Source organism: Pelobates fuscus, chromosome 5, assembly GCF_036172605.1.
Source record: "Pelobates fuscus isolate aPelFus1 chromosome 5, aPelFus1.pri, whole genome shotgun sequence".
NCBI lineage: Eukaryota > Metazoa > Chordata > Amphibia > Anura > Pelobatidae > Pelobates > Pelobates fuscus.
In genome coordinates, this window is record NC_086321.1 from 60763172 (window position 1) to 60786055 (window position 22884).

At 43.8% G+C, this 22884-nt stretch overlaps 1 protein-coding gene across 2 annotated transcripts in view; it reads right to left on the minus strand.

The window, feature by feature from the left end:
- The window catches only part of MBD2 (methyl-CpG binding domain protein 2), a 76645-nt gene that overhangs the window by 41912 nt on the left and 11849 nt on the right, over positions 1 to 22884 (minus strand). For both annotated transcript variants that reach the window (XM_063453908.1, XM_063453909.1), the window contains exon 2: positions 5181 to 5340. In XM_063453908.1, the coding sequence (XP_063309978.1) occupies positions 5181 to 5340 (160 nt within the window). The remainder of the gene's footprint in view (positions 1 to 5180; positions 5341 to 22884) is intronic.

The following is a 22884-nucleotide window of genomic DNA, read 5'->3' on the forward strand; positions in this document are numbered from 1 at the left end:
ATAAAAACAAAAACTTTATTTAATCCCTATATGGATAAACAAGAGACACACATATAAAAAAGGTGTTAAAATAATGAACAAAAAGAAAACAAAAGTAGTTAAAATAGGACCAACCTCAAAAAATAAAAATAAAAATGTATCCACAGAAAACCTTCCTTTATAGGGTGGACACAATCGCTAGTTGACCTGATACAGTGTTACAAGAAGTTGAAGTAAATAAAGGTACCTAGCTAGGTCTAGAGCAAGAGGTAATGGGGATACGATTAAGGGGAATGTAAAGAGAATATAGAAAATGAAATAAAACAATAGTAACCAGATAGGTTCAGATCCGCTTAGTGGCATATGATGATTCAAAGTGCTGTGTAGTCTGTGGCACTTAGGCAAACACACATTACTAAACCATAAAGGTTATATATTAGATCAATCTATCTAGCTCTAAAAAGTATGCAATGTATAAAACATCGCTGATAATAGTATAGAGCAGTCATAAGTAGATAGATATGAAGACTCAAACTGCTATTGAATCTCTACAAATTAAAGGACCACTCTAGTGCAAGGAAAACACTCGTTTTCCTGGCACTAGAGTGCCCTGAGGGTGCCCCCACCCTCAGGGTCCCCCTCCCGCCCGGCTCTGGAAAGGGGAAAAGGGGTATAACTTACCTTTTTCCAGCGCTGGGCGGGGAGCTCTCCTCCTCTCCGCCCCGTCGGCTGAATGCGCACGCGCGGCAAGAGCTACGCGCGCATTCAGCCGGTCGCATAGGAAAGCATTTACAATGCTTTCCTATGGACGCTTGCGTGCTCTCACTGTGATTTTCACAGTGAGAATCACGCAAGCGCCTCTAGCGGCTGTCAGTGAGACAGCCACTAGAGGATTAGGGGGAAGGCTTAACCAATTTATAAACATAGCAGTTTCTCTGAAACTGCTATGTTTATAAAAAAAATGGGTTAACCCTAGCTGGACCAGGCACCCAGACCACTTCATTAAGCTGAAGTGGTCTGGGTGCCTAGAGTGGTCCTTTAATTACTGGACTAGCAGGAGATAATCCCTAGAGAGACTATTATAGAGATAGATTGGCTCAAGCGAATCTCGTTAGTTTATAATGGAAGATATAGCTAAAGGAAAGTCTAATCGGTCTGCTAGTCGCTGCTTCAAGGCAGCCCCTGATCTACCTAAAACGATTGGAGCAAGCTCTCTCTCCGAGGACTTATTAATAAATTGAGATTCTCCTATGGTCCTACTAATAGTAATTATGTCAAACAGTAACAGCATCCAGAGGTGGTCCTAGAGTAAAAACCACAAGTGTTGGTAACCCGATTACACAAGTACAAGTTCTTCCTATGTGCCATTTAGTTTTACCCCAGTGTGGTCCATTCCACTGCCACAGCCGTTAAAGCCAAAAGACTCTTCAAGAGCAACAAACTCATTGTTTAGGATTTCAATATTCAAGCTACAACATTTCAAAAGATTAAGTTTATACCTGGAGAATCAGGTAAAACAATGTAGAAACGTATAGGGGTTATGCAATAAGATTTGAGGATTAGTCACAGTTAAAGGGACATCATCTGCAAGTAGGCTAATTTTACAGTCTTAATCTGGTGATGTCAGGTTTGTCGCTAACTATGCCAGCAGCTCAATTGCAAATAGTAGAGGAGACAAGAGACAGGTTAGGCTTAAAGTTGTAGAACTTTTTTGCAAATAACTGTAGTTCTAATTAAATGAATGCAGAAACATTTGGCTCTTTCCATCCTAACCTATGCAAGGAGCCTATATTGTAAGTGGGGTGTCTCTTTATCTTTTGATGTTGCTAGTATTTGCGCTACTTTTGAGGAGGGACCATCATTCACTGGATAATTAAATAAAGTTTGAATTGTCAGGAATTCAAAGTGAATTTGTAACTTAAGCCTAACTTTTCAAGTAGACACTATCCAAATCAGATATGTCTGCCGACATTTCATATTCACATTGAGAAATCAGGACAAATCACACTTTAGTAATCAACCTGGCACCATTCCATAAAAAGCTGTCAAACCATTTACAGCAAGCATGTCAAACTCGCAGCCCACAGGCTGCATGTGGCCCACAATGTGCATGCTCAGTGTTATAGAGTAGGCACCTGCTTTGCCCACATTGCAGGCGCCTACTCGGCTAACTTACCCGGCCAGGGAGGAGGACCAGCGAGGGAGCTCAGTATTCCGACTCCTCATTGCTCCCTCGCGCGTTCCATCTGTAGTTAAGCCGGGCGCCGGAATATGATATCATATTCCGGCACCCGGCATCACTAAACCGCGCAAGGGATCAGCGAAGAGCAGATAGAAGATCCCCACTGGACCCCAGGGAAAGGCCCCACATCGGCTCCAAAAGGTAGGGAGCAATAAAGTAAATGATGTGCGTGCAAGAATGTGCAAGTGTGTGTGTCTCTGTTTGTTAGTCTGTCTGTAAGTGTGTGTGTCTGAGTATGTGTGTGTGTGTGTGTGTCTGAGTATGTGTGTGTGTGTGTGTGTGTGTGTGTGTCTGAGTATGTGTGTGTGTGTGTGTGTGTCTGAGTATGTGTGTGTGTGTGTGTGTCTGAGTATGTGTGTGTGTGTGTGTGTCTGAGTATGTGTGTGTGTGTGTGTGTGTCTGAGTGTGTGTGTGTGTGTGTGTGTGTCTGAGTATGTGTGTGTGTGTGTGTGTGTGTGTCTGAGTATGTGTGTGTGTGTGTGTGTGTCTGAGTATGTGTGTGTGGGTGTGTGTCTGAGTATGTGTGTGTGGGTGTGTCTGAGTATGTGTGTGTGGGTGTGTCTGAGTATGTGTGTGTGGGTGTGTCTGAGTATGTGTGTGTGGGTGTGTCTGAGTATGTGTGTGTGGGTGTGTCTGAGTATGTGTGTGTGGGTGTGTCTGAGTATGTGTGTGTGGGTGTGTGAGTATGTGTGTGTGGGTGTGTGAGTATGTGTGTGTGGGTGTGTCTGAGTATGTGTGTGTGGGTGTGTCTGAGTATGTGTGTGTGGGTGTGTCTGAGTATGTGGGTGTGTGTGTGTCTGAGTATGTGTGTGTGTGTGTGTCTGAGTATGTGTGTGTGTGTGTGTCTGAGTATGTGTGTGTGTGTGTGTCTGAGTATGTGTGTGTGTGTGTGTCTGAGTATGTGTGTGTGTGTGTGTGTGTGTCTGAGTATGTGTGTGTGTGTGTGTCTGAGTATGTGTGTGTGTGTGTGTCTGAGTATGTGTGTGTGTGTGTGTGTGTCTGAGTATGTGTGTGTGTGTGTGTGTCTGAGTATGTGTGTGTGTGTGTGTGTCTGAGTATGTGTGTGTGTGTGTGTGTGTCTGAGTATGTGTGTGTGGGTGTGTGTCTGAGTATGTGTGTGTGGGTGTGTGTCTGAGTATGTGTGTGTGGGTGTGTGTCTGAGTATGTGTGTGTGGGTGTGTGTCTGAGTATGTGTGTGTGGGTGTGTCTGAGTATGTGTGTGTGGGTGTGTCTGAGTATGTGTGTGTGGGTGTGTCTGAGTATGTGTGTGTGGGTGTGTCTGAGTATGTGTGTGTGGGTGTGTCTGAGTATGTGTGTGTGGGTGTGTGAGTATGTGTGTGTGGGTGTGTGAGTATGTGTGTGTGTGTGTGTCTGAGTATGTGGGTGTGTGTGTGTGTGTGTGTGTGTGTCTGAGTATGTGGGTGTGTGTGTGTGTGTCTGAGTATGTGGGTGTGTGTGTGTGTGTGTGTGTGTGTGTCTGAGTATGTGGGTGTGTGTGTGTGTCTGAGTATGTGGGTGTGTGTGTGTGTGTCTGAGTATGTGGGTGTGTGTGTGTGTGTCTGAGTATGTGGGTGTGTGTGTGTGTGTCTGAGTATGTGGGTGTGTGTGTGTGTGTGTGTCTGAGTATGTGGGTGTGTGTGTGTGTGTGTGTCTGAGTATGTGGGTGTGTGTGTGTGTGTCTGAGTATGTGGGTGTGTGTGTGTGTGTCTGAGTATGTGGGTGTGTGTGTGTGTGTCTGAGTATGTGGGTGTGTGTGTGTGTCTGAGTATGTGGGTGTGTGTGTGTGTGTCTGAGTATGTGGGTGTGTGTGTGTGTGTCTGAGTATGTGGGTGTGTGTGTGTGTGTCTGAGTATGTGTGTGTGTGTCTGAGTATGTGTGTGTGTGTCTGAGTATGTGTGTGTGTGTCTGAGTATGTGTGTCTGAGTATGTGTGTGTGTGTGTCTGAGTATGTGTGTGTGTGTGTCTGAGTATGTGTGTGTGTGTCTGAGTATGTGTGTGTGTGTGTCTGAGTATGTGTGTGTGTGTGTCTGAGTATGTGTGTGTGTGTGTCTGAGTATGTGTGTGTGTGTCTGAGTATGTGTGTGTGTGTGTCTGAGTATGTGTGTGTGTGTGTCTGAGTATGTGTGTGTGTGTGTCTGAGTATGTGTGTGTGTGTGTCTGAGTATGTGTGTGTGTGTCTGAGTATGTGTGTGTGTGTCTGAGTATGTGTGTGTGTGTCTGAGTATGTGTGTGTGTGTCTGAGTATGTGTGTGTGTGTCTGAGTATGTGTGTGTGTGTCTGAGTATGTGTGTGTGTGTCTGAGTATGTGTGTGTGTGTCTGAGTATGTGTGTGTGTGTCTGAGTATGTGTGTGTGTGTCTGAGTATGTGTGTGTGTGTCTGAGTATGTGTGTGTGTGTCTGTGACTGTCTGTGTTGCATTGGCTGTGACTGGACAGTGGAGTACCTGGAGGCACGCAACGTCACGTCACATTCCGACATGACATCGACGTGCTCCACCTTCACAGTGTTTCAAGAAGTAGCGGGGGTATGAAATTTGTGCGGACGGCGCCATTTGGGGTATACCAGAGGCCGGACTCAGGAGTCGCATACTGGCAGCGGCAATGTGAGTGGAGTCTGCTTGTTGACTAGAGGGGGGTACTGGTATTTCGTATAGGGGGGGGTGGGACTGGGATTTAGTAGAGGGGGATGCGTTTTTTTTTTATGTACCAGTGCAGATCAGAAGTAGTGGGGGCACCAAATAGAGCCAGGTAAACTGACAAACCAATCATATTTTGTTTAAACAGGTTTTTTTCTTTTTAATACTCGTTTTAGAACTACTTTGGAACCCACAGATAGATTAATTATCTATTAGTTAAGAGCAAAAAAGCTATTCAAAGCCAAAGCTCAAAAGGTCTTTAAGAAAGTGTAGCTCTTCAAAACTTATCAATGCACTCTAATTGCAGTGGAGCTTCTAACAAACCTTATTTTGATTGAGTGTGTCATTTCTTAATCTCTGTTTGTTCTTCTGCAATTTACTTGGCATCATCTTTCCAGATCTGAAGTCAAAACTGCTGAGATCAACAGTGTTCCCCAGGTACCTTGCCAACTGAGGCTTGCTTCTGAACTTCTTACCGGTTGGACTAAAAGAAAAACAATATTTTAGTAATAAAAAAATAAATAAATAAAAAGTTGAGGACCCTTTTTAATATTTGGCCCAGAAATTCCTAGTATAGATAGATAAATGCATACCTTTCACTTCAAATAACTTGGGTACATTTGTACCACTGTAAAGAAGGAAAAAAAATAGCTCATATCTGTATTATATGCATTAAATTAACAGTATCACATTACACATAGCATTTTATATTTAAGAAAGCCGTGGATGTAAAAATAAATTAAAAAACAAACTTGACTAACTTTCACCCCCTGCTTCTGAAAGAAATACAACTTTTTCTTACAAAATGTGCTGTACTGGAGGAGTTTCCATTTGCTGTTGGTGGTATACGGTTATCCATCACCTTCCAACTATTAGTACATTTCCATTTTTTTGATATGTTTAACCCCTTAAGGACCAAACTTCTGGAATAAAAGGGAATCATGACATATCACACATGTCATGTGTCCTTAAGGGGTTAATCAGAAAGACTCGGCCAACATGCCACTGCTAGATATGCTGCTACCATCAGGAGCTCCCCACTGAAAAGACAGTGGGAAAATAATGATGTATCTCAATAGGGTGCTGTGGATAGTCAATGATTCTCTAATCATTTCAGCTGTGTCTGGTCCAGGGCTTCATGACTGAAGCCTCAAACATGGAACGGAAAGTGAAGAGGCAGAGTGATCAGGCACCAGCTTGACAACTTTTGAGTTTAACAGTTCCAACAAGTACTTCCTGAAACCAGAATAATTTGATTGCAATGAACTTCTCATGGAGTCCTTTAATATTATCAACAGTTGTTTTTTTTTTCCTAAACTGTATACATAAAGCTATTGGTGCAGATTATTGGGCTCCAATAAAAAAATGAAAAAGTTCCTGCAACAGAAAGTGGATGCCTCTAAAGAGATGATCTGGGGCAATCATTGGCAGAGTTCTCAGTTGATGCTCTCATCCAATAAATGCAATCCAATGACGATACTCTGTCACTTCATCTCAATGAAGTGGTTAATGTGCAGAGGTCCTGTCCTTTTAGACCAGCAAAGTAAAATATTGCAGGTTTTTTTTTGTTAAGTCTACCTCTAATGGCTGTCATACTGAAAGCTGACCAAGTAAATGTGACGCAGAAGCCATAGGAAAGCACTGAATACAATGCTTTCCTATGGGAAAGCTTGCATTCACGCTCATCTCTCACCTCAGATGTGCATAAGGTCCCCAGTGCTCCTCTAAGTGGAGTATTGTAGTGGACCATTGCGAAGGAGGCCAAGTCTCATCCATGACATTGCAAGAGGCAAAGAGGTGAGCAGAGCCGAGGGAGGTTTGGTGCTAGAAAAGGACAAAGTAAAATCCTTTAGATTATTACTTCATATGAAAAACAGGGATCAGTCTTAAAGGAACACTCCAGGCATCAAAACAACTTCATCTAAATTTGCTGCCAGCACCAATCTCTTTTCAAAATTCACGTAGTGCTGCCGGGCAAGGGCATCATTGATTGGCTGAGAGCATTCAGCTGACACTCTCAGCCAATCAGTGACTCTCCATTCACAAAACTTGCTTGCAAAATGTACATTTCTTTCCAAGCCAGTTTAGTGAAAAGTGAGTCACTGATTGGCAGAGAGCGTCAGCAGAACGCTCTCAGCCAATCAACGGCGCCCATGTTTGGCCGCACTCCATGCTTTCTGAATCTGAAAGATAAAAATGTTTGGTGCCTGGAGTGTCCCTTTAACTTGGCATAGGGGCATTATAGTGTTAGGAATACAGGTTTGTTTTCCTAACGCTCTAGTGTTCCTTTAAGTATCATTGTAAAGCACATATAATATTCCAGAAAGACCTAATAAACATCCGTTCTAAAGGAGCCTAGAATTCCAGGTCAGCAGTACTTTAATGTTGTGAGTAGTCAGCTTAGTCCAGTATTGTTTGCTTACAGAGAAAAGCTTTTAATGGTACTACATCAGCTAAATCATAGGTTTCCTCTACTCAGCCAAATGTATCTAAACGTTAGCTCCAAAATTCTAAAAGACAGGTAGGCATTCCTCATAAGTTTGTATTGATAGCCTGTATTTTTGAAATATTAAACAGTACTTAATGGAATGGAGCTCACTTTTAAATAACACTATGGATGCAAATTTATATTAAACAAATAGTCCAGTGGAAATTAAAGGGACACTATAGTCACCAGAACAGCTTAAAGGGACACTATAGTCACCTGAACAACTTCAGCTTAATGAGGTTGTTTAGGTGAGTGCTACAGCTACCCGGAGCCTTTTTCTTGTAAGCACTGTATTTTCTGAGAAAATGCAGTGTTTACATTGGAAGCTTGGAACACCTCTTGTTGCAGTCAGACGGCCACCAGAGGGACTCCCGAGTTCAGAGGCCCTAAAAAGGCCTCTCGTCCGATGCATTCTGGGTGAATGCATCAGACGGGCTATCAGCACACAAAGCACTGTGAACGCGCTTTGTGTGCTGACAGCCTGTCAGCACTGCTGTGGGCGTGGCTTCAGCTGACAGCTGAAGCCCGAACCCACAGGGATGCTGTCTGGCCACAATAGTGGTTGAAGGGGGGGGGGGGGGGGGGACCTACTCTCCTCCCCCCCCCGGCCCCCACCCCTGAGCGGTGAGTGGGGGCCCTAAAAATAAGGGTGGCACATACTGCCCCCCCCGGCCCCCACCCCTGTGCGGCGGGTGGGGGCACTAAAATTATCAATAAGGGGGGACCTATTGTCCCCCCCCGGCCGCCACCCCTGTGCGGTGGGTGGGGGCCTTAAAATAAAAAATAAGGTGGGGGACATACTGCCCCCCCCCCGGCCCCCACCCCTGTGCGGCGGGTGGGGGCCCTAAAATTATCAATAAGGGGGGACCTATTGCCCCCCCCCCCCCGGCCCCCACCCCTGTGCAGCGGGTGGGGGCCTTAAAATAAAAAATAAGGGGGGGACATACTGCCCCCCCCCGGCCCCCACCCCTGTGCGGCGGGTGGGGGCCCTAAAATTCACAATAGGGGGGACAGACCTACTGTCCCCCCCCGGCCCCCACCCCTGTGCGGCGGGTGGGGGCCCTAAAATTCACAATAAGGGGGGGGACCTACTGCCCCCCCCCGGCCCCCACCCCTGAGCGGTGGGTGGGGGCCCTAAAATTATCAATAGGGGGGACCTATTGTCCCCCCCCGGCCCCCACCCCTGAGCGGTGGGTGGGGGCCCTAAATACAAAGGGGGTGGGGACCCTAGTTAACCCTCTCCCCCCCCTCCCCAAAAAAAAAACCTTATCTCCCTACCTACCCCCCTCACCCTAAAAATAATGAGGGGGGACCATTAACTAAAAACCTGTAAAAAAGAAAAAATTAGATAAAATCAACTTACCATTCGATGTTTTCTTTCTTCTAAAATCTTCTTTCTTCAGCCCCAAAAAAGGCCAAATAAAAATCCATAATAACCGACGCAATAAAAAAAAAAAAAAAAAAAACCCGAGCGCAAAAAAAATAATCCATCTTCACCCATGGAGGGCTCCGCGCAGACTGAGCTCCGCAGGGCGGGGGAAGGCTTATAAAGCCTTGCCCCGCCCTGCAATTAGGCTAAGAACACTCTGATTGGTGGGTTTAAGCCAATCAGAGTGCTCTTTGTCATTTTACAAGCGTGGGAAAGTTCTTTGGAATTTTCCCACGCTTGTAAAATGACAAAGAGCACTGTGATTGGATGGCTTGAAATCCATCCAATCACAGTGCTCTTTGTCATTTTACAAGCGTGGGAAAGTTCTTTGGAATTTTCCCACGCTTGTAAAATGACACAGAGCACTGTGATTGGATGGCTTGAAATCCATCCAATCACAGTGCTCTTTGTCATTTTACAAGCGTGGGAAAGTTCTTTGGAATTTTCCCACGCTTGTAAAATGACACAGAGCACTGTGATTGGATGGCTTGAAATCCATCCAATCACAGTGCTCTGTGTCATTTTACAAGCGTGGGAAAATTCCAAAGAACTTTCCCACGCTTGTAAAATGACAAAGAGCACTCTGATTGGCTTAAACCCACCAATCAGAGTGTTCTTAGCCTAATTGCAGGGCGGGGCAAGGCTTTATAAGCCTTCCCCCACCCTGCGGAGCTCAGTCTGCGCGGAGCCCTCCATGGGTGAAGATGGATTATTTTTTTTTGCGCTCGTTTTTTTTTTTTTTTTTTTTTTTTAATTGCGTCGGTTATTATGGATTTTTATTTGGCCTTTTTTGGGGCTGAAGAAAGAAGATTTTAGAAGAAAGAAAACATCGAATGGTAAGTGGATTTTATCTCATTTTTTCTTTTTTACAGGTTTTTAGTTAATGGTCCCCCCTCATTATTTTTAGGGTGAGGGGGGTAGGTAGGGAGATAAGGTTTTTTTTTTGGGGGAGGGGGGGGGAGAGGGTTAACTAGGGTCCCCCCCCCCTTTGTATTTAGGGCCCCCACCCGCCGCTCAGGGGTGGGGGCCGGGGGGGGGGGGGACAGTAGGTCCCCCCCCCCTTATTGATAATTTTAGGGCCCCCACCCGCCGCACAGGGGTGGGGGCCGGGGGGGGACAGTAGGTCCCCCCCCCTTATTGATCATTTTAGGGCCCCCACCCGCCGCTCAGGGGTGGGGGGGGGGGGACAGTAGGTCCCCCCCCCTTATTGATCATTTTAGGGCCCCCACCCGCCGCACAGGGGTGGGGGCCGGGGGGGGACAGTAGGTCCCCCCCTTATTGATAATTGTAGGGCCCCCACCCGCCGCTCAGGGGTGGGGGCCGGGGGGGGGACAGTAGGTCCCCCCCCCTCATTGATAATTTTAGGGCCCCCACCCGCCGCACAGGGGTGGGGGCCGGGGGGGGACAGTAGGTCCCCCCCTTATTGATAATTGTAGGGCCCCCACCTGCCGCTCAGGGGTGGGGGCCGGGGGGGGGACAGTAGGTCCCCCCCTCATTGATAATTTTAGGGCCCCCACCCGCCGCACAGGGGTGGGGGCCGGGGGGGGGGACAGTAGGTCCCCCCCCTTATTGATAATTGTAGGGCCCCCACCCGCCGCTCAGGGGTGGGGGCCGGGGGGGGACAGTAGGTCCCCCCCTCATTGATAATTTTAGGGCCCCCACCCGCCACACAGGGGTGGGGGCCGGGGGGGGACAGTAGGTCCCCCCCTCATTGATAATTTTAGGGCCCCCACCCGCCGCACAGGGGTGGGGGCCGGGGGGGGGACAGTAGGTCCCCCCCCTTATTGATAATTGTAGGGCCCCCACCCGCCGCTCAGGGGTGGGGGCCGGGGGGGGACAGTAGGTCCCCCCCTCATTGATAATTTTAGGGCCCCCACCCGCCGCACAGGGGTGGGGGCCGGGGGGGGGGGGGGACAGTAGGTCCCCCCCCTTATTGATAATTTTAGGGCCCCCACCCGCCGCTCAGGGGTGGGGGCCGGGGGGGGGGGGGGGACAGTAGGTCCCCCCCCTCATTGATAATTTTAGGGCCCCCACCCGCCGCACAGGGGGCACAGGGCGGGTGGGGGCCCTAAATTATATTGATAATTATTATTGATAATTTTAGAAAGCGAGCTGAGCTGTCAGACAGCTCAGCTCGCGAACGAGCATTCCGCGCACATGCGCGGTAAAGCGCTCAGGTTCTTCATAGGGCGGCATTCAATGCCGCTCTATGAAGAACGCGATTGGTGCAGCGCGAAGCCGTCCCATTGGGCCCCGCGATTTCGTCATTTTGACGAAAAAGGGGGCGCGGCCTAGCGGGGAGCTCGGCGCTGGAACGGAGGTACGTTTTTAATATAAAAACACCGATTTTTTTTTTTTAATGAATGAAAGTTCATATAAAAGCAAGAAGGAAGGCTGGGGGACCTGTCTTTCTTGCTTTTATATGGTGACTATAGAGTCCCTTTAATGTAGTTGTTTTGGTGAGTATAATAGTTCCCTTCAGGCATTTTCATGTAACCATTGCCTTTTCAGAGAAGAGACAGTGTTTACATTGCCCCTAGGGACACCTCCACGCCTTAGATGGCCACTGGAGGTGCTTCCTTGCTCAGGGCTGCACGGTAAGCAGGCCTGCTGTTCAGTGTCCCCACGTTCTGCATGGAGATGCTGAATTTTCCTCATAGATGCGCATTGATTCAATGCATCTCTATGAGGAGGTCCTGATTGGCCAAAATGGTATTTGGCCCCACCCCCATGCAGATTTTAGCCAATCCAATGCATCCCGATTGGCAAAAAAAAAAAAACACGGCCATTTTGATGTCACAAGGGGGCGGAGCCAGCGCTGGTAGACATGTGCGGCACTGGAAATAAGGTTAGTTTAAAACTTCTATAGGGGGTGTAAGCCACCTAAAATGGTAGGTTGTCACTACAGGGTCAGGAATACAGGTTTGTTTTCCTGACCCTATAGTGATCCTTTAACTCAAACTTTGTCAGAGAACCAAATGATGTGCTTGGCAACAAATTCTTCAATTACAAAGTGTAGAAGAACCTAGAATGTGCATAGAATTCAAAAATGTAGGCCAAATTAGAAACATATAGATACGAATATGAATGTGTGTATGTGAAAGTGTATACATGGGTGTATGTTGTAAAAGGCTTTCAAAAAGAGATATGTCTGTATGGGGTGTCTTTTTTTTTTTTCATGCTCTAATGCCCTGATTTGACATATTGAAAAATAATCTAAATAGAGAAGAAATGTTATCTTAGCTCCATCATCACTTCAAAAAGCTAAAGTTGCTATGGTGCCTAAAACGTCCATAAATTTAAAAAAATAAAAATAAATAAAAAGCCACGTGCCTGATGTACAACAAATGAGGACATAGGCAGAGGTGGCAAAAGGCCAACTTTTGGGTACTGTCCCACTGGTTAAGAGCTTCTGGATAATGACTTTTAGTTAATAGGTGACAGTTGGCCTACAAATTCCACAATACTAAGAAAAAAATACTAAAAATGTGGTAACTATGGCTTCTCTGAGCAGCATCAATGGAATATAACTGTAAGCAATAAGCTATAAGGCAATACCTTTTTTTTTATTATTCAGCTGCTCTAAACTTGCACTCATACATTTCTCCAAATATTACTTGCGCCATTATTAATATTAAACCCTCTTTCTTCCCCACAATTTCACTATGACCATGACATAATACAACGGTTGGGACCAGTAAATGACGTTGATAGAATGTGTATAAATCACAGCCAATTAGTATAATAACAACAATAATAAAACAACATGAAAGCACAGTTAACTCCACTCTGAAATACCTCACTCGCATCTGCAGCTTCTCCAAGAACCAGAGAGTGGCTGAGAAATCTGTATCTTCCTTTGGCAAATGGCAGAAAATCAGAATACCACCTCAGAATGATATGGAGTTAAATACTCCGGAATATTTTAAATCATAAAAAGAATGGAAGCATCCAAACTGTAAATGGTTATGGTGCTTGGTGTGTCCCTTTAAAGTTAAATGATCAAATCAAAAGGATATCAGCATCCATGCATATTTGTACTCATGTTGAGGAAATAAATCCTACTCAGGATGTTCATGAGGCAAAGTATAATTATTTTAAACAGGTTTGCAATTTCCAGCCCAACAAAACAAAGAAAGCTCAATAGATACATTTATAACGATGGAGTATAGTTAGTCTCCTGTGTCCCCTATTCCTCCCCAAAACCTGTTAAAGAGTTAACCTACATCTAGCCCACCCATGAGACAGTTCTTCACTGCAGTTCTGCTCTGCTCTGCTCTGCTGTATTCTCAATGCTGATGGTTTCCTGGCCACCAGGCTGCTACTCACAGAGAAGCATTGGGAGGCAAGGTGCATGCACAGCAACATAGTGCGGCACCTGTTATGCATCTCATAGCAAATCAATTAATCCAATGATTCTCTTGGAGAAGCATTGCATTCCACTTAGTGCTGTGGCACAAATCAATCAGCAAGAACACCATCCAGCCTGTCAGCTGGGAGAGCAAACTTTCTAAAAAGCTCAGATGTTTAATGAAAGTGGTATGTTTAAAAGAGTGAAAGGGGGGACACTTAACCCCCCAAAGCACTTTGCATACTTCCCAACATTTCAAATGGACAAAGATGGACACTTTCATTTTAGGGGATGAGGGTGAGATGTGGCTGGGTGTGTGGCAAAGGGTGGGACTGTTGAGACATTTCTGGGTGACTTGCTGATTATTTTCTTTGAGGTGCATTATCTTTGATAGAAGTAAATAAAGTAAACCACGACACAGTGTACCATATAGAAGCATAAAGAAGATTAATGTAGTAGTATTGTACACATAGAACCATCTCAATCAAAAAATAGCAGAACACACAAAATCTAAGCATAGGTTTGTCATGTGTCAGAGAAGTAGTATACAATTCCCCAATGAAGTTCTAAAACATCAAGAGGTGAGAAGAGGAGGTAGAGGAAGAAAGCAAAGTTGGAAGATAGAAAGTTAAGGAGTGCGTTAAGACTCAGAAAATAATATGATGGATATATATATATATAAAAAATAATTAGCTTTTGGTTTGTCTCCCAATGACCTAAAACATCTAGAGGTGCGATTCATAGGACTGAGGGCCTGCAACCATCACTCAAGTGTGAAAGTTTTGTTCAGCTATAGGTCTGTTAAATAATTCATAGTGCACCCAAGAATATATAATTTTATAGATGTAAAAAAAAAAAAAAAAAAAAAAAATTCGTATCTTATAATACCTTTTTTTTTATTGGACTAACAGACTTTTTTAAATGACAAGCTTTCGGGAGAACTTGGTTTGCGGCCAGAGATCACTGCTTGCTATTGCTTGGGAGTGGGACCTCCATCTCCAACTAACTTCAATTACCTGGGGCTTGCATCTGAACATGACACAACAAGAAGATAAACAAAAGAACAACTTAATATGATAAAACAGCAAAAGTGATATCACCCTTCCTGCAGATGCTGGGCCTCATAAAGACCCTACAATTCCCACAAACAAGCCTTGATATGAGATATTGAACAACTTCATGTGGTGCATTTTCTGACAAGTATCAGGATAAACATATATGCAATATTGTAACAGGATACAAACAAGTCTAAAAGAATGCATTGAGACTAACACTGGGACTTGCAGAGGGAGCTGATCGGACCGGCGCGGAGGAGAAGGGAGCTGACAGGAGCTGCAGGAGAGGTAAGTAAACTCTCTCTGCCAGCCCCCCTCCTACACAGCCCCTTGTCTGTATTATGGCAATGTAAATTGCCATAATACAGACATTGACTCGAGTATAAGTCGAGTTGGGGTTTTTCAGCACACAAAATGTGCCAAAAAAATTTGACTTATACTCGAGTATATACGGTATATATCAAAAATTGGTGTTAACTTTCACAGTTTGAAAAGATCCCCAAGTATAACTATTTCCTGATGTGTTTGTAAGCATAGGCTCCATCTGGCAGGATCTCAGAGATTATTCAGAGACTGATCTGTTGTATTCAATACTGCCTTTGAAAAAAATGACGATTACTTATTCATCTGGTAAATGCCATATAAATGCCAGAATAGCATATAGCTGGCTGTAGTGGTTATGCTGCTTAGGTAGTGCCCATTCATTCATCTGGTAAACGCCATATAGGTGCCAGAGTAGCATATAGCAGGCTGTAGTGGTTATGCTGCTTAGGTAGTGTCCATTCATTCATCTGGTAAACGCCATATAGGTGCCAGAGTAGCATATAGCAGGCTGCAGTGTCCATTCATTCATCTGGTAAACGCCATATAGGTGCCAGAGTAGCATATAGCAGGCTGTAGTGTCCATTCATTCATCTGGTAAACGCCATATAGGTGCCAGAGTAGCATATAGCAGGCTGTAGTGTCCATTCATTCATTTGGTAAATGCCATATAGGTGCCAGAGTAGCATATAGCAGGCTGTAGTGTCCATTCATTCATCTGGTAAACGCCATATAGGTGCCAGAGTAGCATATAGCAGGCTGTAGTGTCCATTCATTCATCTGGTAAACGCCATATAGGTGCCAGAGTAGCATATAGCAGGCTGTAGTGTCCATTCATTCATCTGGTAAACGCCATATAGGTGCCAGAGTAGCATATAGCAGGCTGTAGTGTCCATTCATTCATCTGGTAAATGCCATATAGGTGCCAGAGTAGCATATAGCAGGCTGTAGTGTCCATTAATTCATCTTGTAAACACCATATAGGTGCCAGAGTAGCATATAGCAGGCTGTAGTGTCCATTAATTCATCTGGTAAACACCATATAGGTGCCAGAGAAGCATATAGCAGGCTGTAGTGTCCATTAATTCATCTGGTAAACACCATATAGGTGCCAGAGTAGCATATAGCCGGCTGTAGTAGTTATGTTGCTTAGGTAGTGCCCATTCATTCATCTGGCAAATGCCATATAAATGCCAGAGTAGCATATAGAAACATAGAAACATAGAATGTGACGGCAGATAAGAACCATTCGGCCCATCTAGTCTGCCCAGTTTTCTAAATACTTTCATTAGTCCCTGGCATTATCTTATAGTTAGGATAGCCTTATGCCTATCCCACGCATGCTTAAACTCCTTTACTGTGTTAACCTCTACCACTTCAGCTGGAAGGCTATTCCATGCATCCACTACCCTCTCAGTAAAGTAATACTTCCTGATATTATTTTTAAACCTTTGTCCCTCTAATTTAAGACTATGTCCTCTGGTTGTGGTAGTTTTTCTTCTTTTAAATATAGTCTCCTCCTTTACTGTGTTGATTCCCTTTATGTATTTAAATGTTTCTATCATATCCCCCCTGTCTCGTCTTTCCACCAAGCTATACATGTTAAGATCCTTTAACCTTTCCTGGTAAGTTTTATCCTGCAATCCATGAACCAGTTTAGTAGCCCTTCTTTGAACTCTCTCTAAGGTATCAATATCCTTCTGAAGATATGGTCTCCAGTACTGTGTACAGTACTCCAAGTGAGGTCTCACCAGTGTTCTGTACAATGGCATGAGCACTTCCCTCTTTCTACTGCTAATACCTCTCCCTATACAACCAAGCATTCTGCTAGCATTTCCTGCTGCTCTATTACATTGTCTGCCTACCTTTAAGTCCTCAGAAATAATCACCCCTAAATCCCTTTCCTCAGATGTTGAGGTTAGGACTCTATCAAATATTCTGTACTCTGCCCTTGGGTTTTTACGTCCAAGATGCATTATCTTGCACTTATCCACATTAAATGTCAGTTGCCACAACTCTGACCATTTTTCTAGTTTACCTAAATCATTTGCCATTTGGCTTATCCCTCCTGGAACATCAACCCTGTTACATATCTTAGTATCATCCGCAAAAAGACACACCTTACCATCAAGACCTTCTGCAATATCACTAATAAAAATATTAAAGAGAATGGGTCCAAGTACAGATCCCTGAGGTACCCCACTGGTGACAAGCCCAAGCTTCGAATATACTCCATTGACTACAACCCTCTGTTGCCTGTCACTCAGCCACTGCCTTACCCATTCAACAATATTGGAATCCAAACTCAAAGATTGCAGTTTATTGATAAACCTTCTATGTGCAACAGTGTCAAAAGCCTTACTGAAATCTAGGTAAGCAATGTCTACTGCACCACCCTGATCTATAATTTTAGTTACCCAATCAAAAAAATCAATAAGATTAGTTTGGCATGATCTCCCTGAAGTAAACCCATGTTGTCTCTGATCTTGAGATCCATGTGTTTTTAGATGTTCAACAATCCTATCCTTTAACATGGTTTCCATCACTTTCCCCACTACTGAAGTAAGGCTTACTGGCCTATAATTGCCCGACTCCTCCTTATTACCTTTCTTGTGAATGGGCACAACATTCGCTAACTTCCAATCTTCTGGGACTACTCCTGTTAACAATGATTGGTTAAATAAATCTGTTAATGGTTTTGCTAGTACACCACTAAGCTCTTTTAATAGCTTTGGGTGTATTCCATCAGGTCCCATTGACTTATTTGTCTTTACTTTTGACAGTTGAAATAGAACCTCTTCCTCTGTAAACTCACATGTAATAAATGACTCATTTATCCTTTTTTTTAACAGAGGTCCCTTTCCTTCATTTTCAGCTGTAAATACCGAACAAAAATATTCATTGAGGCAGTCAGCTAGACCTTTATCCTCATCTACATACCTTCCTTCTTTTGTTTTTAATCTAACTAATCCTTGTTTTACTTTTCTTTTCTCATTTATGTATCTAAAAAAAGTTTTGTCCCCCTTTTTTACTGACTGTGCTATTTTCTCTTCTGTGTGTGATTTGGAAGCTCTTATAACTTGCTTAGCCTCTTTCTGCCTAATCTTATAGGTCATTCTGTCTTCCTCACTCTGGGTTTTTTTATAATTACTAAATGCTAACTTTTTGTTTTTTACTATTTTGGCCACATCTGCGGAGTACCACAGTGGTTTCTTGAATTTTTTGCTTTTACTGACAAGCCTAATGCAATTTTCTGTTGCCTTCAGTAGTGCAGCTTTTAAATAATCCCATTTATTTTGGACTCCATTTAAGTTGCTCCAGTCTGATAATGACTCCTTTACACATATTCTAATTTTAGAAAAGTCTGTTTTTCTAAAGTCTAAAACTTTTGTTTTTGTGTGGTGTGACTCAGTCACTGTTCTTATATTAAACCACACTGACTTATGATCACTGGATCCTAAACTTTCCCCTACAGTAATATCTGATACCAAATCTCCATTTGTTAACACTAAATCTAGTATGGCCTCTTTACGAGTTGGCTCCTCAACGACTTGTTTTAGAGACAATACCAGTAGGGAGTTTAGAATATGTGTGCTTCTGGCACAAGTAGCTATTTTTGTTTTCCAATTCACATCAGGAAGATTAAAGTCACCCATGATGATAACTTCCCCCTTCATTGTCATTTTAGCTATTTCTTCAACTAGTAGATTATCTAACTCTTCAATTTGTCCTGGGGGCCTATAAATCACACCTACACGAACTACTGTGTGATTACCAAATTCTAACGTAACCCAAATGGACTATGTTCGTCTCACTAACCTTTATTAGGCTAGATTTTATGCTATCCTTCACATACAGGGCCACCCCTCCCCCTTTTCTTGCCTTCCCTGTCTTTTCTATATAAAGAGTACCCTGGTATTGCTATGTCCCAGTCATTTTTCTCATTATACCATGTCTCAGTAACAGCGACTAAATCTACACTATCAGTTGCCATTATTGCCACAAGTTCATGGATCTTATTCCCTAAACTGCGAGCATTTGTAGACATGACTCTAAGCTTATCATTTTTTAACACACTTGCTACAGGCACCTTCTGTCCTTGTTTTGGGGGACAATTGGATTGATGTTTTATCACCCTTTATAACAGTCTGTAGTAGTTATGTTGCTTAGGTAGTGTCCATTCTTGTCCCCCAAGAAAATTACTGAAATGTATTTATATTTTGTGGCGTTGCAGATTTTGCCAGGGTATCTTAGTATACCTTTTGACTGCATTGGAATTTCAGTGAAATTAAAACACTATTAATGTGAATTATTTTATAAATATTATTTTGGTGGGGAGTTGAGGAGGGTACAGGTTAGAGGATGACAGAGCAGCTTTAAACATGTCCGTGCACGCCTTACAACTGTTCCATGGAATATATAACCATTAATGTACAAACAATCACTTCTTTTAAGAGGTAACTTCACAGAAGCTACTGAGAGTGCATTACAGTTAACCTCTCAAAGCGTTAATTGAGCCCAAGGGACATCATGTTCCCTTAGTGATACAACAGGTATATTGAAATATACTCCTGTATTTTACAGAGGCTGAAGTAGAAAACGTCCTTGTAAATGTTAATGTTTATACCAAGTTTCATATAACTTTCTTGTGAATACACAGCCTCTAAAATTGTAGTCTATCAATAAAACGATTTGAGAATGGTTAGTATGGTTTATCAAGTTATCAATGCGCTTATTGGTAACAGCTCTACAGTTTGTATATTTTATTTTTCGTGTTAACGTTATACTGTACACATCGAAATCCTTAAATCCCTTCTTTCCCTATATATGTATGCATAGACCTATGGACATCTCTTTTTTTTTGTACAGTTTTTATACTGTAGTTTTCAAAATAAACCCACGTTTCTATGAAAATGTAAGTTTTTGTTTTTTTGAGGCCCACATTAACTTAAACCTTGGGTTTTTTTTGGCCCATGCTAGCCTTTGAGTTAACATGCTTGGTTTAGATATTTAGGCCCCCCTTCAAGACAAACAAAAAATTCTTACTTAAAAAGCACCATGATTTGAACTTTTACTGCACAAAACCGAACTCATTAGCTGGCACTTTCAGCCAATGCATGGTGATGGCTGCAGCTTCCAGCTATACCAGCTTTGAAGAAGCCAGAAGTGCCTCAATGAACAACAAGGGAGCATCGGAGCCCAGTGGGGACCCAGGTAAGGGCGGCAAACTGTTTAGCAGCATTATCGGGAAACCAGGCCACGGCTGTAGTTATGATGCTCAGAGTAACCTTTAACTTATAACGCAATGTTTATAATTGAGAGCTTGCAAGGATGCTCTCTTTAAGCTATTTCTATGGCTTACAGAGTCCATTTAAACGAACATTCAACATATGGTATCTGAATTGTCCAGGCAGATTCCCTTTGTAAAAATTTGTTTCCTAGGATCCACTGCTCTTTTCCCCCACTACAGCCTCAGAGACACAGAAGCGTGTCTTAAGCGTGATGGTGAAGGTTTTAGTCCATTGGCTATGAGCGTTATGCGGATGCTCTCAGACAATGAGCTAGCCTTGCACTGCAGAACTTAACTCAGGATAACCAACTTAGAAACTGCTTAGGAGCTTACAGCTGTCTGAAGGCAGAAGTGGAGGGAGCAGACCCCAAGTAAGAAGTCAAACATATTTTTACGCTTTACAATGACAATGGTGGCAGTGGTTATGGTGCTTAGAGTTTTTCTTCAAGTCAATTTTCCATTTCTACATTTATCATGCATGAACAGCTAGGAAGAATGGAGAAATGCCTGTGGGGAATGTTTCTTAGCTACAATAAGTAAATTATGAGCGACTCTATTTATTTATTGTCTTACCAAAGATCTAGTTGACATCACTGATCTAAATAACAGCTTATTTGCATAAGACAAAATAAGATCCAAGTAGGGGAATTAATTTTCTTTGAGAAATGTGTTGCAGTAAACGTTACAAAAATTTATTTTAAAAATTCTCTCTCTCTCTCATTTATGAGGTTTTTTTTTCCCCTCATCAAGTGCAACTATTTCAATATATACACTACATGGCCAAAAGCATGTGGACACCTGAAAATGTCAGTGTTCCAATTCATCCCAAAAGTGTTCAGTAGGGTTGTGGTCTGCGATCTGTGCAGGCTACACAAGTTCCTTCACGTCAGGCCTAAGCAGTCTTAACTAAATTATATCCCTGCAGAACACAAAGAATATTCACAGATTTTAATCAAATGTCTCTAACCCACACACCGCATGGCATGCCATCAGTGACTGAGCTCCAGCTTAGGAATTTGAGATTGAAGATTGTTAGTCAGAAGAAAGGCGGGTGCTGCCATAATAGCACTGGAGAGAAAGATGAAGGGTTAAAGCAGTGGTTATCAAACCAGTCCTCATAGCCGAGCAACCACTGGGTTATAGGGACACACTGTACACAACATTTGCAACCACGCATCTGAAAGTATAATACAAGTTCACAGGCGCTTTTTAAAGTAAAAAAAAAAACTCAAACTCATAACTCAAGCATTTATATCTTGTAAGTACAACACAAACTGTTGACATAACTACCAGTAAGGGTACGGCAGTATTCTCAGTATTGTGTCAAAGGGCCACACCCATAAAGCTGAAGTGTTTTATGGGTGAGGAATATCCCATTAAAAAGGCACTTTCTAAACACACTTTAAGCCTAAAAACTGCCTGCTTCTCAGCTTTCAAGAGGGGGGCATAACACAGAGGAAGTGTACGAGCGAGCTCACAGCTGAAAACAGCAACGGCATCCTGGGGATCGACCTGAGGCCTACTAACGGCCTACTCAGAAGGCACGGGGAAGCGGCCGATCCCCCTGCTGACTGCAGCCAACTTATCTGGAGATCTCCCGACACACTCACTCCCCCTCCCCCCCCCTGCCAGAGAGGGATATCCCGGCACACAGCTCACGCCTCAGGTACAAGGCACCACCCTTGGCATAACGGCTTTACCGGTCCGGCGCTGCATAACATGGCGGACGCCACGTGCAAGCTAGATCGCGGAACCCCACTGCCACCACTCTCGGAATGGCTGGACCGCCTGTTGGCAGACATCTGGGCGAAGCTATCTGCCCACAGAACCACCCCAGCAGAGACACCAGCGGCTACTACCACGCAGGTCACCGCGCTACAGCATGGAAAGCGGGAAGGAGAAGGCGGGAAACCAGACGCAAGCCCCTGCAGGTCGGCAACAGCCCACCAGCGGTGAGTCACCTAACTGAAAGGAGACAAACCCCAGGACTATCCACCCAAACCCCCCCTCCCCGCACTGCGATAATGACTCCACCTGGGCAAAAGACGCCATGGCGGAGACCACCAGACTCCCAGGCACAGCCCAGCCCAGTACCACTACCTAAAAGTGCTGTGGCGCGATGGGGGACCTCCTCATACTCACCAAACTGCCTTAACAGAGGATACCAATCACCATAAGACCCACTATCCCCACCAGGGACAACAAACCCACAACAGGCTCATCACAAGACAGGGGATTTATGCAACCATACCCTCTGACTACATCCCGGCTGGACACTGGAAGAGCACTGACTGGGGGGACCCCCACCGCCGGGCACTAACCCGACGACTGATAGGGATCGGTTAGGCCATACAGGCTGGACATTGTGTTACTTAATACAGACGCAGCACACTAAGCTTAACACAATGTGTGCACTCAACTTTTTGCCTATACCTGAGCTGGCCATCTTGCAAGCAAGCGACATTTTATATATAATTACTAGCGCTAGTTGAATCCTAAAAATGCAGAAATCGTTAAACAAATGTCACTATACCTTTCACTCATGCATAATCTGCAATAAAAATGCCTTAATCTATAGTGCTAAATGTATGTTCTATTACTATGTCTACACTCGTATCTTACCTTTTCTGTTGAGCAGCATAGAACAACTCCTAGATAAGCACCATTACTATATAAAAATGTGCAGTACTCTTTCATGCCTAACTAATGTGCCTATATGTTAGCAAATTGCTTACCCTAGCTGTTGTGGCATTGTAAGCCTGATGTGCTATATCCATGCACAAATAGAATAAAGAATTTAGAGAAAAAAAAAAAAAAGGCAATTTCTAAAAGTGCAGATTTCTATGAGAAATTTTAACTTTTAAAATAAATGAAACACCCTCAGTCAGGGAGGTATCTCTCCACGTCTTTTAGCCCTCCTGAGCTAACACAAAAGGTAGGAGCGCTTTACTTTATTGCGCCTGCCTTCCCCAGCATACTGAGTTTCCACCCTCCATCCACTCCACAAGTAGAGTTTTGAAATTTCTTGTTCTCTATGACATGTAATGGTTAAGCCAAAGCACTTGTTTCAGTAATTAGTCAGAATGTATGGCAA